Genomic DNA, 17736 nt, shown 5'->3' with positions numbered 1-17736 from the left:
TCAGCTGCAATTGCAGCTGCAGCTCCAGTTGATTGCCCTTGGTCGACGACAGATGGCGTTTAGAACAGTTTCTCTTCTCATTTATGATCACTTCAGATCTTTTTATTTTTTAGTAAATGCATTTCTATTTGATTGGATCTGTATATTTGTTAGCTGTTTGCTTCTTCTTCTTGCCACATTAGTTGCCACATTAGGTAATTATATAAGTGAATAAGCAGGTAGTATAAAAGTAGGTATTCTTCATTATCCTAATAAGTCCAGATCATTTTGTAGCTCTAAAAACAAGGTATGGTTCTCCTTTAATATTATTACTAACGAAATTTATCATACTACGAACTAAAATATTCAGTAAAAACATCCACCTTCATTAACGAGAGTTCCCAGTATTTCATGAGTTGTTTTGCAATTGTTGTCCAGTATCATTATTGTTGCTCGTTATCTGTTACCCTCCGCAGTTACTGTTTTTCTCGTAATTTTCTGTTTGATATAACAATTATAAAAAAGAAAGTACAGTTATACGATGGCGTCATAAATGCAGCTTCGTTAAGGTGTTCTTTTAATTAAGAAGAAAAAAGGACCATTTCTGCGACATCCCTTTATCAAGGAAAAGTTTCGATCAGAGTAAATGCAAAATGCATACAGTAAACGCGCAATGTTTCGAATTTTTCGCAGTTTTCCCTCTCGAGCTTCGGACGGCAGGGTGAAACTGGGTCAGCTGAAAATCCGATTCACGGTGCGATGTAGAAAAAAAGAAAAAAAAAAGAAAAACAGCACCGAGAAGCTTCCTCTATATTGTATTATTATTTGCATTATGCTTACTTTGGAGCACGCTATCGCGTTTATACCGCGATAACGAGGGAACCGTTAGAGTGGATAAAATACAATTTCCCGGAATCGATTAGTAGACCTAGTCGAATTATTGAAGCTGTTTTATCGGTCGTAATGTTTACCTTGCTTTCGAACTGGCGCGAGTAAAAATGCGATGTTAGTTACCTTCGGTAATTATATTATTTATTGTAAACGACGAACTCGTTTATGATGCTTGATCACGTATTGAACATGAGTTCACTTGAATATTTTTTTTGACCCCACAACGAAAGGGACCCCATATATACAGGGTGGTTACAAAGATTGTTATAATAATGGCAATAATACTAATAATAATCATAAAAAAAGTAATAAGCAATGCGTCGATTGTAACAGTAGTAATAATAATAAAAACAATAATAATCAAACCCTGTAACAGATATCCAGCTTCCCTCATAATGACAGAAAAAGAAAACAATAATAACAGTAATATTTTTATTGAGGCGCGGGGGTGGAGGTGGAATTCAGCACATCTGACCGCTGCCATGCGGGTAAAAATTAATTAAAAGTACCAGCATTGTATCGCAAATATAAAATACAATTCGAGCTAGATTAGATTACAGACATTGATTTGAGGGAATATTGACGTACAACCTTCCGCGTGAAATGTAAATTGACCGTAATGATCGTTGTGTACACAAAATGATGTTTTCAGTTATTGATCCTTTGATATTTGAGCATACGAGCATTAATGGATCACGGTGAAGCAAAATTGTTCAAATTACGTGATTACTCGCACCATTCGATGGCGTAAAATGGCAAACACTTATGGTACATACATAATAAATACTATTTTAGTTGTTTGAAAATTTTATAAAATTTTCAAGAAATCGGTGATAAAGGAAATACTTATCTTCATTAGAAATTCAGGTGACATGATTTGATACAAAATCATTATCATTTAATGCTGGGGTTCCTTCTCGAAGGTAGACGTAATGGAGAACTATTTGAGACCCCTTGAAATTTGTAGTCATGCACAGATCGGTGCAGCTCACATGAATACAGTATGTCAAGGATGGCTTACGTAGCAGTCGTCGAAACGCTATAACCAAGGGGGTAAGTTCGCGTAACGAATATCAAAACGCGATACAGTGCTGTCCTTGAATATCAAATAGACCTTAAGTCCCTTTGGTCGGGTGTGTCGTATCGTTATCCGGCTTTCTACTCCGTAAAATTAGCTTTGTTCGAGACGAATCCTTTTGCGGGACTTCGATAGTATATACCAATCCAACTGAGAAACATTAAAAGGAATAAGAGCCTCAGAAAGGATGGTTCCATATTCGCGTCGATGGTTTTATTCAATGCAAGATTTATCTGACACGTTTGAATAAAATAGTAATGTAGTTTTCAATGATATATTGACTCGAATAAGAAATATGTTCTGATATTTTTGGAATATTCTTAGGATACTTGTCACGTGTGAAACGTTACTTATCAGTCACAGATGGGGTGGATATGTAATATTATTTCCTTGTAAGAATTGTATTATGTTATTCAATGTTGGTTACAATTGAATAATAATTATATGTAATTTCAAATTCGTTATTTAACTAATCATTAGAAGGTGAATAGGAGGCGAATAAGGGGTAGTTTCTTTGAAAAAAAAATTAACTACTATGAATTTGGGTTTTGTTCAGGGGGTTTAGTTTTTATGACACCTGGCTTAATTGTTTTTGTATAATTTATGTTTCAGGTAAGTGATTTAATTACTTCCTACAGCCGTGTTACAATCCATTACTCGTTGCCATAGAGGGTAAGTTTTTGTATTTTTAATTTTAAAAATTTCAAGTTTCTATATTTCAATATTAATCTGATTTATTATAATTATATCTGGAAAGCAAAATTGACCGAATGGTCACCGTGGTTATTTTTTATAAGAAGTCACTTTTAATATAAAAAAAAAAATTCAATGACATCTGCACAAAATCACAGCGTTTTGATACTGGAATGTTGTAATCTGATTATACAATATCAAGGGTGATACAATTTGTATATTCTTCCATATCGTTTAAGTATATAACTTCGTTTTAAAAAGGTAACTTTACTACTCTCGAGGGAAATTAATGTTGACCACTCGATTCCAAACAATCCCTCGACATATAGAATATCGTATAATATGCGATTAAATGATTCTTTTCGTTATCTTGTACGTATGTTAGATTATGCACAAAAGGTAGTAATCTCGATTTTATTTACAATCTGGTAACTGTTTCTTCCTTTTAATTTCACTTTTTAATCCCTTTTTTATTTATTTTTCATTATTGAATTACCATTGATTAGATGATTTCATTAAGCCTGCTGGTTTACCAACGATTGAAAAAGTAACGAGTTCACGAAAGTGTTAAATTAGAGTTTCACAAAAGTTTTGTTTGCAAGATTTTTTTTTATCGCATAGCATGGTGAAAATTATCTCACCACCGAGGGAAACCATCCGTTTTTCCCGACAGCAAAAATCTCCATTTGTAGGAAAAACTTCTTTCCCTTCTTTGTAACATAGTTAACTTACTTCCTGGGGTTCTTTCTTACGTACTTTGTAAATCCCCCTTACGGTCGAATACTTTTACACATAGCATTGTAAATCGTTTTACGATTAGTAGATTATATTAGTAAAACAATACTCTTTTTCTTTTTTTTTTAAGTGTCGAAGAGCTACTTTGTTTCCTAATTTCTTTCAATAATCCTGTTAACAGTAACTGTGTTTCTCTTAATCGATTGGGTGAAACGTGGCCTTCGATCAGCTATATTTAATTAAAATTAAATCGCTTCGATCAGTTCCCTGGTTGACTCAGGAAAAGGGATTTCAGCCACTTTTCCCTCTGCCTCATCTTTCCACCGCTTCTGCAAATGTTTACGAATAAATAGCGACTCAGCGTCCGTCTTTCATTATCGTTCTTCTTTAAGTAAACTTGAATCTCTGAGATCGATGACGAGTTGGAACGTTATTTTCCCTAGAAATAGCTGTCTGCAGTTTTCCTTTTAACCATCAGCTACTTTACTTGTACTACCTGAGTACAAATCCATTTTGATCCAAGTTTCCAAGAATCTTATCTGTTCATGATGACTTGGCATCCATTCACGCTATTTGTAACTTAAGTGTTACAAGAAAATATTTTATCATGCATTCGGTATGATAAATATTTTAGTGTTTAATAATAGATAAATACGTGTCAATTCCTTTTTTCAGTAATGTCTTATTAAACAAGAGAAAAAGATTATTTCTCGATTGTATTATATTATAATTTTGTATTTCATATTATTTTCATTTTCTAAATTTTACACCCTTTCCTTTAAAAATTATTTTTCCAATATATGAAACCCCATCATTTAAAAATTATACATTTAACTTTAGGCTAAAATTGAAAACGAGTCTTCATTAAGTATCTCAGAATTTTTTCTGATTTTTTAAAAGCCAAGAACAGTAAAAAGAAACTAATCAAGGACATAAATGACCTAAGTTGCCCACGAAGGGTTAATAATGTTACACGTGTTACACGATTGCTCGTAAAAGAAAAAAGTCAGAGATCATTTGAACAGAACTTTATTTTTGATGTGCTCTTAACCTTTCGTAACACTTTTACTATAATTATACCAACGTTTAAAGTGTAAAGTATCGGATGAAACTGTTTAAGGTTGTTCTTTCATGGCCTTAACGATGGCGAAAGTTTGTTTACTGTCTGTGTCATAAATAGTAAAGCTTCAACGTTAAGGTAACACCCTTTAACCTATATAGGGTGTCCACACGAACATGTGGCAATCCAATTATTCCTTTTAGCATTGAAAATAAAAAGAGAAGTGTATATATTTCTTTAGATCGTTTAATAATTCATTTTAGGATGAATTTAGCAATTTTCTGTAATATAAATCACAGCTGTCTTAACAGCACTGTAGACCCTGGGCGAAGCAATACCCCCACTGGGCTCTACTTCCCCTGCTTCTCCTAAAATATCTTGAGACCCTCGAATCTAGTCCTCAAAATCTAGCAATGCTGACATTTAAAAAAATAAAAGGAATAAATAAAGTTGACTTCATATGCAGTTTCTTCTCCTCAAAGGGAACTGACGAAATTCTTCTTGATCGCAGTGGAGGAACATTCAAATTCCCAAGACCATTCATCCTCTTAGGTTGTAGTATCTGATACTATCCTTGCGAAGATGATGCCAGCTTTTTTCTTCATGTAGTACGGTACATGTACTAGGAACTGGTCCAAGGTAAATCCATCGAGAGTTGTCTAATACGTGGCAATGGGATCAGGGACGCGGACGTACACAGTCCTGGCAGAGTTGTTCTGTTACGTGATCGCAACTAGGAACAGTGTCCTGAAAGTGGGGGATTAATATAGGTCAACATTCCTACTTTTTGCAAATTTTCTATTAAATTTCTAGTGGCCTTCGTTGTGAAATGTATTGATTAAAGTTCGTACAGGAAGGATACACGAATTTCACTCTGATCTATTGTTTATTGTAACTACCATCCATTTTGTATTACGGTCATTAATGAAGGATTTATGTAGGTAATCAGTTTCATTAAATTTCAAGCTTCAAATTGATGCAGATTAAGTGCTATTCTACGGTACTTTTATGTTATCAAATTGCACCAGAAATTCTGCGTTTACTCATTTGATATGCATTAACTCGATACATCTTGATTTTATAATTTCCTAATTGGAATTAGTTAATGAATTTCAATGTTATAGTAGTTAACACATATTCAAAAATAGGAACATAAGTTTCCATTCGTCCTTTCACCCCTTAACCAAGGGTGACATCGAAAACGCTTGTCCGTGTGTGGATTAAAGGGGTCGATAACTTCAACGAAATTGACCGCGCTTTATTCTCGTAGTTGTCGACAAAAATGAAAAACGATTGAAAATAGATTGATCGTCGAGGGCAACAAGTGCGAAGAAATCTTATCGGTTGAATGGCGTATCAATAGAAATAAAGTGAACGCAGAATCAGGTATACCGATACGTCTTAGTTGAGGAAGACAAAGTGTGTGGAAATAGGATTCTGTTTACGGCTACTTAATGGAGATCGTGTGATCTATGGGATCTGTTCGAGAAAACTTGCTCTTAAACACACGCTTAAAAATAGGATTGGGGTGGATTATGTTTCTCAAAAATGTTGAAATTCTTGACGCATAATCGTTTCAAACTTCACCCTGTTTCTATTCCTATTTACAACAACAATTTCGACATCTTTGTTGCAATTCAGTTAACCCCGGAATAGAGCTCGCAACGGTACCATTGTTATCATCAAAATCCAGTTTACGCTAATTACTGAAATACAACTCACATGATCTTTCATATCAGTCGGATTAACAATACACCCGATCCAGCGGCACATTGTATTGTTCCGTATGGTCCTGTAAAATTGATTATGATCCTTGGTTTCGGCATTGTGCATGACACTTTAATACACAGTGAAAACAATCTGCTCCCATTACCCTAGCATTTATAACGTTACCTATTTGTCCTTTATACGATGCATTGTTCTTGGTGAAACTGCAATACAGCGTCGCATAATCGAATTGAACCACTTGAACGTAATCAGAGGAAGAGATATAGGGTGAATAGTGAATCGGGGTTACTATGTAACGTCGTGGAAACGCAGCGTCACGAGTGCGCCACCTAGCGTGTAGGGAATCGATTGTAGTTTTTCATTCACGCGGTTTCAGGCTGCGTTACTCGAACGCATCCACGCACGGTCAGTTTAGTTTCACCCCCTCGGGGAAAGGCTATTTCCAGAATAAACAGGAAACCCTGGTGCTTCGATCGCATGCCCGACGTCGATCCGAAGTTACGGCACGCAGAGTCAACGTATCCGACGATGATTATCGAGCCGACAAGTTGAGTGTTTCGAGGGAAAACGGAAACATCTTTGCCGCAAGGTAGCGAGCGATAAAGCTAAATAGGGTGGGCGACAGGGAGGGAAAAGTCGAAAGAGGAAAGTGTGCGACTCCGACGATGAGGCCGGAGATTGTCCGTGAAGCAGGAAGAAGGAAAAGGACGAGAGAAAAGGGGTGGGAGTGACGCGTACGAAGGGGGATGTTACTGGAGACGGTTGGCGAACATTGCGGTCCAAAGGGATGTAGGGGTTAGAGAGAGAGAAAGAGAGAAGTTTACTGCTGGTTGAGGGGTAGCGATACTGGCGTAATACGGGGTAGAAGGGATAGAATGGGGTGCCAGAACAGAGGGGTAGGAGACGAATAGTTAGGCGGTGGGTGGATAGTCGGGGTAGTGGGTCGGTTGGTTGGTTTGCGTGGAGGAACTGCGCGGCAGTCGAGGCCGCGAGGCTCAGTGCTGGGGAGCGCGGCATCGCGATGCGTCGTCTTCTCGTTGCTGCCGCACTTGCTTACGGCGTTTCTACTTCTCGCGATCACAGTTTTCCTTTCCGCGTGCTTCTTCTCCAGTGACATCGTCTTTCTTCTCGTTCATCCTTCCCCGCGTGTCTCGTGTTGCCTAGTTTCCTTTTGCCCACGGTGATTCGGTGTCGTTTCCGCGTAATATCATCCGCGTTTCGACCGCATGTTTTCCTTCAGTGCGGCCACATTCGCGTGTTGTATCAAGTGTCACCACCTCGCGACGGATCAGTGACGTGAATCGGTTAACAATGAACACGCGAGTAATCGCACCGGTCGGAGGAGTCATGTGGGGCTCGACAGCGTAACCAGCTGGAGGAGCGGATTAACCAGCTCCTACGTGGCATGGAGATGGATCCGTATGCCGTCGGTTGGCCGTCTCAAGGTCATGGTGTCGGCGGTGTTACCGGAGGTGCCGCCGCCTCAGGCAGCAGCGGAAACGCGAACGACGGTGCCAACACCATACCGCGATGCTGGAGCAGACCGTGCAGATCCACCGATCCATCGCCGATGCGACCGATCGATCATACCATGCGTTCCACCGAATCCATGCGATCGATGGAGTCGATGAGATCGATCGATTCGGTTATACGTCAACCGTCCGCGGATCCTATGAGAACCTCCATCGAACATCATCAATCGAGCAGATCGATCGAAGCGATGGGCAGATCGATCGAACAGATGCGAAACGAACAGCTGAGATCCGGTGTTGATCATCCGACAACGTCTTCTTCGATGTCCACGCCGATGAGAACCGGAATGGAACATCACTCCATGCGCGCCATCGAGCATCCTTGTCGATTGAAAGATCACGCCAGTTACATGCACGACCATCACTTTGGCCGGATGCACGATCACGGATGTAGATCGGTGGAACACGTCTCACGGATGCTGGAACATCGTCTTCACGAACAACATCCCGGTAGACAGTCACTCGAGCAGACACCTTGTCGGCCAATCGAACATCCTCCTGCGCGACCTCCGCCCGTCAACTATTCTTGTCGGCCTCTCGATCATGCTCCCGGAAGACCTATACCGATGGACTGTGTCATTTACGGGCCGCATTCTCATCCGCCGCCAAGATTACCCACCGAGAGTCCTTTTCGCGTCAACTGCCCCGTGCATAGTCCCTTCCGTTACCGATTCCCCAACGGCGCTGGATCTGATTATCACTCGCACCAGGTGAGATTTTCAGAAAAGATTGATTAACCCTTTGGGTACTTATTGGGTTAACGTATTGGCTTCCCATTGGCTGATTTCTTAGGGTGAAGGGACACCAAGGTAGCTCTTTCTTCATTCTGAAATCTCCTAGATAGGCTGTTGCTTAATTACTATTTTTGTTAATTATTTTTCTTCTATCTTCTTTTATTTGATGTGTTAATTGGAATTTCGTATTTAACGAAGTAAGAAATGAATTTTTATTGCAATTTCTGTAAACTAAATACAGTCGCTCAGATAAAATAACGTCAAACGTGATGGTTACGTAAGGGATGGAATTGAAAGGATATAAATCCTGCGCGGGTCGATCTTTTCTGTCATTGAATTGCAAATAGCTATAAATTCGACAAGAAATATTGTACAGTTAAATGATCTCTGCGTTTTACATGATATTAACATTTCTGTCTGTATTGTCCTGTTCGAAAATGCAATTGGAATATGGTTTATCATACAGATGTGGTCTCCGGAACGTATTATGGTATTATAGTTCATCAAAATTTTGCATATCGTTTACACACTTATTTAGCTTACGAAGCCATCAATGTATATGCAAGATTTTGATGGGACAAAGTTCCTCAAAAATTCTGTCATTTTATCGTGAATTTCGAAACGTTGAAAATTTAGATTTTTTTAAATTTTGAATATTTTCAAATTACTTTCGTAGCATCAAAGTAGAAGAATTTTCTAAAAACTTTTCAAATTTATTATGCTTCATATTAGAAAAGGAAATTCCTGAGTTTCTAAAAAATAATATTTATTCATTTTTAAAATGCAAAGAAAATTATTTTTCTGTAAAAAATTGTCTGAAGAAATTTTCTTCTTTTATGGAGAGAAAACTGAGCTTCGTTATTTTCTTGAAGTTAGACATGTTATTTTTTTGAAAATAGAGTAAAATAAAACTATTTTGATGTGATTGTTAACAAAGTTTGTGAAAACACAGGCTCAAGCATGAAATTGATACTTTGTGGTTTGTAATTAAGGACCCTCTAATGAACTAAAATTCACTCTAAAATTAATTCTGTTAATTTACATGCACTGCGCAACAGGAAACTGATCAACTCAGTCTTTGCAATTTTAACATGAAAGAAATTTTTCAGGTGTTTGTAGAAAAGTTTTTTCAAAAGAATTTAAAAAAGCAACATTATTACAATATCTTCAGTTCTGTTTATTTCTTATTTTATCAAAATTGATCAGCCCTTTTAATCGCTATTGATATAAAAAAATTAGTAATAATTTTTCAAAATTCATAATTACTAACAGAAAAATGACGTTTGCAAAGGAATTTCTGCAAGATATCAGTATTAAATAATGATACCAAACCTCAAAATGAAAGGACATCAACGTTAGAATATAAACGAGCCCCAGTATATGAATTTCACTGGTTAGCATACGATTCGTATTACCTTTACTTAATTAATCACTGTTATATACAGTCTTTGCTTTGAGGTTCCTTAAATAATATTATCCAGAGATGTCATGAATTACGCAAATGAAACCGTAATTATAAACCTCCGCTCATGTTCTGTTCCTTTGTAATACTGGGAATAACGATGCAGAAAGCTGGCAAAATATTTTGTCATACAACCAGTATTTTTCTACTATATTTCATTTATGAGGTTCTTTGAAAAATTCATGACATGTACAATAATTATTGATCTTATTATATTAGTGGTCTTAATTTTTTTATAACGGGAAAGAAAGTACATGATAAAGAACTTGTTAACATCGTCGGCAAATTTCACGTTCTTGTACTGATCTGAAAACCAAAACTTCTGTTACGCACAAGCTGAGCTAAGCTGACAATTTGACCATTCTCAGCTCTACATAAATCACGAAGTTGGGAAAACGGTTGGGAAAAGGAAATGGTCGATCAGATTGCACAAGCTGGATTGGAACTGGGATCTTTCACTTAAGCTCTCCAGCTTATCGACAAATTTCTTCGTTCTGCTTTTTTGAAACTCAAATGGAACTGTCTTCAACTTAGTCGAGCAAGCAATTTTAGCTCTATAAAAAAAAATAAAAATATAAAATTCGTCGTATTGCGGACGTATGGAGTTTCAAATTTTTCAGAGGAAATCAATTTAGAGTGTAGCCAAAAAATATAGTGGGATTTAATTTCTGAAAATTGTAGCGAATCAGTCGGTGAAATTGCTGAATTGAGATTCGAAGTAGCATTTTTCGCTCGCAGAGCGACCACTTTAACCAATTAAGGTATCCAGGTCATCGTCGAATTTCTTCTTTCTAAATTACTTAAATTCAGATGACTGCGCTTTGCGTGAGCAGTATTGAAATCTTGAGGGAAATACAGATGTAGGTTTTCGAAATTTTGTTATTAATACAGGCGTTGGTACAGTAGACTCTCGTTATATTGCCACGTAAGTGGTGTGAAAGGAAATGTTTAAATTGGAACGCAACGGTTTAACATAGTTTTTATTCATGTTAATTTTGTATGAGTTTTAAAACATTCATGAAACTAAGGACAAAATTTTAAACACATTTACCTCTAAGTACTCGTACAAGCACTTAATTGCTTCTAGATTATACGTATAATGCAAAAACGTTTAATTGTCCAGTGGTCCAGTCGTGTGGTGGAAAGCTGTTTTCTTGGGAAGTCGTTTAAGCTCATTTTAGAAACGAGGAAAGAATAAAATGAGTTTATTCTTATTTTAGAATTGTTCAACAATTTTAAACAACATTTGTTTCTGCCCGGATTGTTTTCCACTGCAATGAACAATCAGAAAAAAATGATACTACTTCGAATTGCATAGTTTTTGAATATTTTACTAATTGAACGTTCAATTAAGTGTTGCTAACGAATGTGTTAATTTAATTCTGATAGAATGTCTGCAGTATTTCTTAGAGATAAAAACTTCGTTATATCGTGGCCACCATACACCATGAATTTTCAATATCTTTTCTAAAGCACAAAGATTGCTTCCATATTTTTGACTCAGTTTCTAGCGTACAATCAACCTATTCTTGGTAGCACAATTTCCTCGGAATCTCGTTTGGGATTAGGTATTTTATCTATCAACCTTTTCACTAGCTTACATCTAAATCTACTCTTTTCGTCGTCTTTTTCCGTACCGTTAGCATTCCCTAAATCGATCTAGAAAAGTAATGGCATCGCACGTTTACGACCTCATCGTCTTACCTTACGTGCCCGAAATACGAAAGGGCAGGTAACATAGTGATTTCCCAGGGAGTTTCAACGATTTTCAAGTGTAGCTTTATGAACAACTTTACCATGCAAATTTACACGACGTGTACTCTTAAGGAATAGTGAATCACCGTGGTTTATATACAAAATGTACCATACAACTGAAACAAATTATACTTTAAATTATACAAGAATAAAATCAATAAAATCTTCATCCCTTTAAGGGAATTTTTCAGTCTACATTTATCAGTTCAATTGTTAGACGTGTTTTATCGAATGAAGTACTCGTATAGTTTAAAGATCATCGTCCGTATCCTTCAATCTGATAGATACGATTTCTTCACGTTTCGATCGAGCGATTCATTCATCAAGGTGTCACGTTTCATTGAATCTCGAATGAAATGAGATATTTGCTTCGTTCCGAGTGATGTGGAGTTGCTGAATTACGTATCGTTCTGCATGCTACTGTTTCATTATATTCAGGCCAATTGGTCGGTAATAATTCACTGAAATAACAAGCGTGTTGCATCGGTAAATGATCGGTAATGTATCCAATTAATGTACATGAATGGAAATAATGCAATTTCCTTTAACGGAATATGTTAGTTTATTATGATTTCCTGCCATTTTATTATTATATAAAGGATCCATGAAGAACGATATTTGAATTTCCTGTTTAATATCTTCTGTGGATACATTTAATTCATTTTAATTAAATATAATGAGTGGAATGGTTCTAATTAACCTTTCGATGCAGCTCGTGCAAATCTGCTATATACAGTAATATAGTATGAAATTCTTGTATCTCTCGTCTTTAGTAATTATAAATGTTGCAAATTTGCAATATTGGATCATTTTTTTTTTTTTTTTAATTTATTTATCAGAATCCTGAACAAATAACAAGCATTAGTATTTTAAAGTTATGTTCTTGATGATAGGGAAATGAAAGCAAAAAATAAAGGGGTTTTATGAAGATTATCTATCCATAGGATATTATCCGATTTATGCGCATGTCTGGCCTTTCATACTTTACATCACTTGTTTTTCTACTTTTTTGTAAAACATACGTGCTTTGGCTTGCAAATTGTTGGTTTTATCTCACCTGATGCATCTTTCTGAATAACAAGCTATTGTTACATATGTATGAGGACCTAAAATTATGAGTTACTTTTGATTCTTTTTAAATACTTCTTTTTTTCATAAATCATAGCACAAGTACAAAGTAACAGGAAAGTAGTTTTAACAGAAGATATTATTAAATAGTGTTTCATTATCTAAACACTTAATATAATTAACATAAATTAGATTTATATATTATTAAAAAATATGGTACATGATTCCATGTATTCATATTAAAAAAAGAAAGAAAGAAGGAAATTAGAAAATGGAACAGAGGATAACGAAAGGATGAATAAATATAAGCACATGCAGGATATTGCTAACGAGTAACTCGTAGAAACCACAGTCGTATATTAAGTACGAAGTTTAATTTCAAACGTAACCGCAATTTAACTCTGTTTTACGTAGAAGTTACATCTGTTCCTTTCTCTTTAAGATAATTATAATTGTTGAATTTGCGTTTAAATAAATTACATATTTTAGAAAAACGAAAATATGTAAAATAAAAAAATGTATTTCTTTAATGTCTTGAGTGATGATAATTCTTTTTTCATCTTCTAAGATTTGACTCGAATATTATTTAACGCGAACAGTCTAAGTCAGTGCAAGTTAATTTTGCTTGTTTGCTATCCTTTGACCGGCTTTTTTCAGGTACACGTTTAATCGATGGCCGACTTTCATACACGTAAACGCTTTCAAATACACTTTGTAGGTATTATAAAGAGCGCGGTCCATTGCTTGTGTGCCTTTTCGTTAAATTCCGAATACATGTAAAATCAATTTCTCTATGCATTAGGTGCCTTGACTGATCTTATGAAGGTAGACTCCACTTTACGACTATTGTGGGATAAACACCTTTATATGTTGAAAATTTCCAATTACATTTTGATACTTTAATATAAAAAATTTAATACAAACAGGGAAATGATGATTACACTCGCGATCAAGACCGGCTTTTGCGGGGAAAATGACGATGTCTCAGATTTCCATTCTTTCCTTTTGGCAGTTCCTAGGAGAATGATGATGTAGGGGAGGAAGTCTCATTATTAGTATAACCTTTTGAACATAGAAGACTTTCAAAAGGTTACAAGCTTAGTTACCAACCTTCTATCCCACGACTTTTATCAAATTTTAAATTTGACCTTTCCTTATTCTTGGAATTCCACTTCATTTTCATCGATTGTCGCTTCAAAGTAAAACACACCCACGCTTTTTTACATACGCACACGTGCAAATTCATTCAGGAATGTTTCAAAAGCGTAAGCAACTTTATCACAGAAATTCCCTACACGCTCGTTTGCGATTCACATCGTTTAGTTGCGTGAAAATAATAAAGTGGCGAGGATAAAACGTCAAGTTTACACTGAAAGCTTTCATGTAATATTTAATCGAAACACACAGAGCACACATTTTTCGTGAAACGTAGACGGAAAATCATGGTTCAGCTTGAAAAGGGAACATTCAGCTTCGTTGTCAGACGTCAATTGACTGGAAAATGCTTATTGTTCTCTTCCCCGTATTCCACCACGATTTCACCCTGAAAGAAAAATTCGTTGGATCGAAGCGGAGTCAAGGGAAACCCGAGGGGAAATCGTGGAAAGAAGAAAATGTTCTTTTTTCGTATAACCTTTCCTTTTCACTGTGGTTTAACTGGAAGCATAATAAGCAAACGTGGTAGCTAGCAGCCACTTTATATGTATAATACACGTATCTTGCACGAAAGAGCAGGTGCTGAGACGACTGTAGTTGTGACAGAAAAGGATCACGAACACCAGTCATGAGTACACTTGCCAGAACGAAAAACGAGCATTAAGCTTTCTGAATTGATGACTTTATACGCGAGTTATTCTTTTCCTCTGGCAACATCAGAATCATGAAAACTAGGGGTTGTGAATGAACCGTACACGACCCTTTGTTTCGTGACTGATTATGCTCAGAGACACTTGAAAAATAAATTTGAAATGGTTTTACTTTTCTTCTATAGAATGTGGAGAAAAGTATATTTTAAAAAATATAAAATCCATAAATTTTGATGCAGGTGTTTTCTCTCATAAATTTTTGTACGTGCTGCGTTCGACACCGAATCCAATATTTATAAAAGTAAAATGCGATATTTATGTATTGATAATATCCAATATAAATAAAAAAAGTAGCTAAAAGTTTTATGCTTCCATCCTGAATATTTTGTATTGTTCAAATTAAAATTAAAAAGTTAAAATACACTTATTTTACTATTTTTGTTGTTTACAAATTTCTGATCAAGTGTGCAAGCAAAATTCTAGTAGAAATCTACCAAAAGTGCTTCTAGAAATTTTACGACTACCATAAATTCTATATTGATTCTCAACGAGCTTGTTTTGAATAAAAAACCAGAAAAGCAAGGAAATCTCGTTTCTTTTATTTATTGACTAGTCATATTGAAACTTGGGCAAGTTATATAGGTATATCGTTGCCTTTCGTAGATCAATATTCAAATAGAGATTTTTCATACATTGAGCTATCACATTCATAGATATTCTTTTATTAAAATCAATATCGTTATTTCTTTTTGTTCAAATTATTCAAAAACCAAATTTTGTCAGCTCCGAATTTTCTAATACATTTAAAAGGAATATTGTCATATAACAGCACTGGGCCGGAAATAATTAAAATCGAGAATTTTTGGAGGTCTATCATAACGCTCGAGTGACAAAATGAAATTTGTTATTAGAACGCGAAATCCGCGGGGTTATACAAATAACAAGGTTACAGTCCGTCGGCAGGATAATGGTCTATGAAACGATGTTATTACGCTAGTAGGAGGATTACGGCCGCCATATAATCCAGAAATTACTTGTGCCGCATTGACCCCGATAGTAGCGAGACCGATCTTCAATGTGTCCCCCTTGAAACGATGATTTCGGCTTACTGGCTGTTTAATCTCTGTCCCTAAGGGTTAACGTAACCCTCTGTCAGAGGAAGTATCGACGATTCCCTGGTGTCTCTTTTTCTTTCTGATCAATTTCCCAACCCATTTTTGATAATAGTCTCGGACGTCGAATCCAGGTCAATGCGGACGTTCATCTTGGTTTGTTCTTCTCGTCGAACTTGCTGGCGTGAAACCACTTAATTTTCCTCGAGGATAACGCGCGTTTAATTATTGGACATGGGTTTCGTGGCTGAAAACTTCTTCTCTTTAAGGCGGTTTGTTTGGTGTGATTTCTTTTTGGTGTGCTTACGGGGTGGTATGGTTAGAATTAAATTTTTGGGAATATAATATTGATGATAGAGGTGTGCGGGTACCCAGCCTTGCTACCCGATTATTGAATGCAATAATCAATACCTACTTCATCATTAACAATTTATTTTCACAGTTTCTCAGTTCCGCTAGAAAATTTTAATCCCGTTTTGTTGAACGCGGAAATTGAATGGACCGATTCACGCGAATAAACTTATGAACTTCGAAACCGGAATTTCAATACCTGATCCTCGACTGATTTTCATTTTCTCGTTAACTCGTAACCAGGAATCCCAGTTTCAGAGTCCGTCTAGCGAGGTCAGCAATTAAGCACTTCCCGTCGTTCATCGTTTTCCCTGGAAAACTAATTATTGTCCAAACAGATTAACTGTTTGAATACACAATGCTTGAGGACCCATCCAGTTTCACAATAATCCTTCGAGTGTGCCGATACGTTGCAAGTTTGCAAATGCTCTCTCAGTTAAATCCTTCATTTCAAATGATGGAAATTCAACACATTCGTTCACTTTTCATTTCCCAAAATTAATTCACAATGTATTATGCAAGTACCGATGATTTTAAATATGTTAAAATTATTGGAAAAATGTTGAAAATTTAGAAAAAATATTTTTTTAAAATTGTTTCTTTCTCAATTTTTCACTACCTTTTTTGCCAAAAATATAATATTATCAGTGTACAACATTGATTAGTTTTTTCTGGTAGTTTCATTAAGTCTATAAATTATCTTTAATGAAGTTACCTGCATGAAATATAAGTTATCTTTGATTAATGTTCTACAAATACACTGTTCGATTCAAACACATGGAAATGCTTGTAGGTATCGATAAAGTGGTATGCAGAATTCCATTATTCGCGCGTAATGATTCCGAAGATGCTCGTCGAGATAATTTATGACCGACGTGAAGCACCGTTTCATCTCCGAGCTGTGTTCAATCGATGGCTATAGAATTACCGCGATCGCCATTATACTTTTTCAAAATTACAAGAGCCCACGTTTCAGTTAATGCGTCCGTCTAGTTCGTACGCGAATTGAATTATCGAGGAGAAGCTTGCATTTCCATAATCGATACCCGCATCCTTAAGTGCACCTCTGCGTCGGTTCGTTTCATGTTCTATGAAGAGAAAAAACGAAATCGGATTCTATCTATCAAAATTGAGATACTTAGATAATTTCTTAATTGACTGATAATAAAAAAGACAAAGAATATTGTCAGATATCAAATTTGAATCAATGAGTCAATGAATCAATTAATTGCAATAAAATTTGAATAGAGTAAAATAGAATTCACATATTGTAATTAATCTGTTTGTTTTCCATATCTGATGTGGTCTCCCAGTCTCCTAAAACTTGAAACTCATTTTTTATTGCGGCTCCCGCATCAGGGATTCCAACTATCTCATGAGATACCCGCTTCGAATCAATCGCTCTATTGGACCATGAATTATTGATATAGAATTTAAACGTTTGAGTTCTTGCTGGGTTTAAACTCCCAAGCGCTTTATTTTGAATTTTTTAAATTAAAAACCTCCATTTTAAAAATAAAATTTCATCGATTCTAGCTTAAATGGTTTTAACCAAAAGTACTTCAGTTTGTTTTAAATAATAATTAAAGCTAAAATATGATTCTCGATAAATTTAAGACGGCGAACAAGACTTTTTCATTATTTAAACCGCTAGGTTTGTTGTGCTAGCTCGGGTCACTCTCAATAGAATACATTAGCGTTATGCAAAGCGAAAGAAAATTTTGCAAAAGCTTTGCTCAACGATGGTCGCGTT

General features: G+C 35.9%; 1 protein-coding gene across 12 annotated transcripts in view; it reads left to right on the top strand.

Annotated features, from left to right (window-relative positions):
• Positions 1-17736, top strand: part of LOC114881587 (peripheral plasma membrane protein CASK) — a 140871-nt gene that overhangs the window by 45552 nt on the left and 77583 nt on the right. For 2 of the 12 annotated variants that reach the window (XM_046286578.1, XM_029198502.2), the window contains exon 1: positions 7161-8406. The exons of 9 other annotated variants lie outside the window; for them this stretch is intronic. In XM_046286578.1, coding sequence (XP_046142534.1) covers positions 7570-8406 — 837 coding nt within the window. In that variant the 5' untranslated portion in view covers positions 7161-7569. Of the gene's footprint in view, positions 1-7160; positions 8407-17736 lie in introns of those variants that run through there. One more of the 12 variants, XM_046286579.1, reaches the window with a different exon arrangement.

The sequence above is a fragment of the Osmia bicornis genome, chromosome 7 (assembly GCF_907164935.1).
Source record: "Osmia bicornis bicornis chromosome 7, iOsmBic2.1, whole genome shotgun sequence".
In the NCBI taxonomy this organism is placed as follows: domain Eukaryota; kingdom Metazoa; phylum Arthropoda; class Insecta; order Hymenoptera; family Megachilidae; genus Osmia; species Osmia bicornis.
This window is presented reverse-complemented; position numbering and strand designations above follow the sequence as displayed.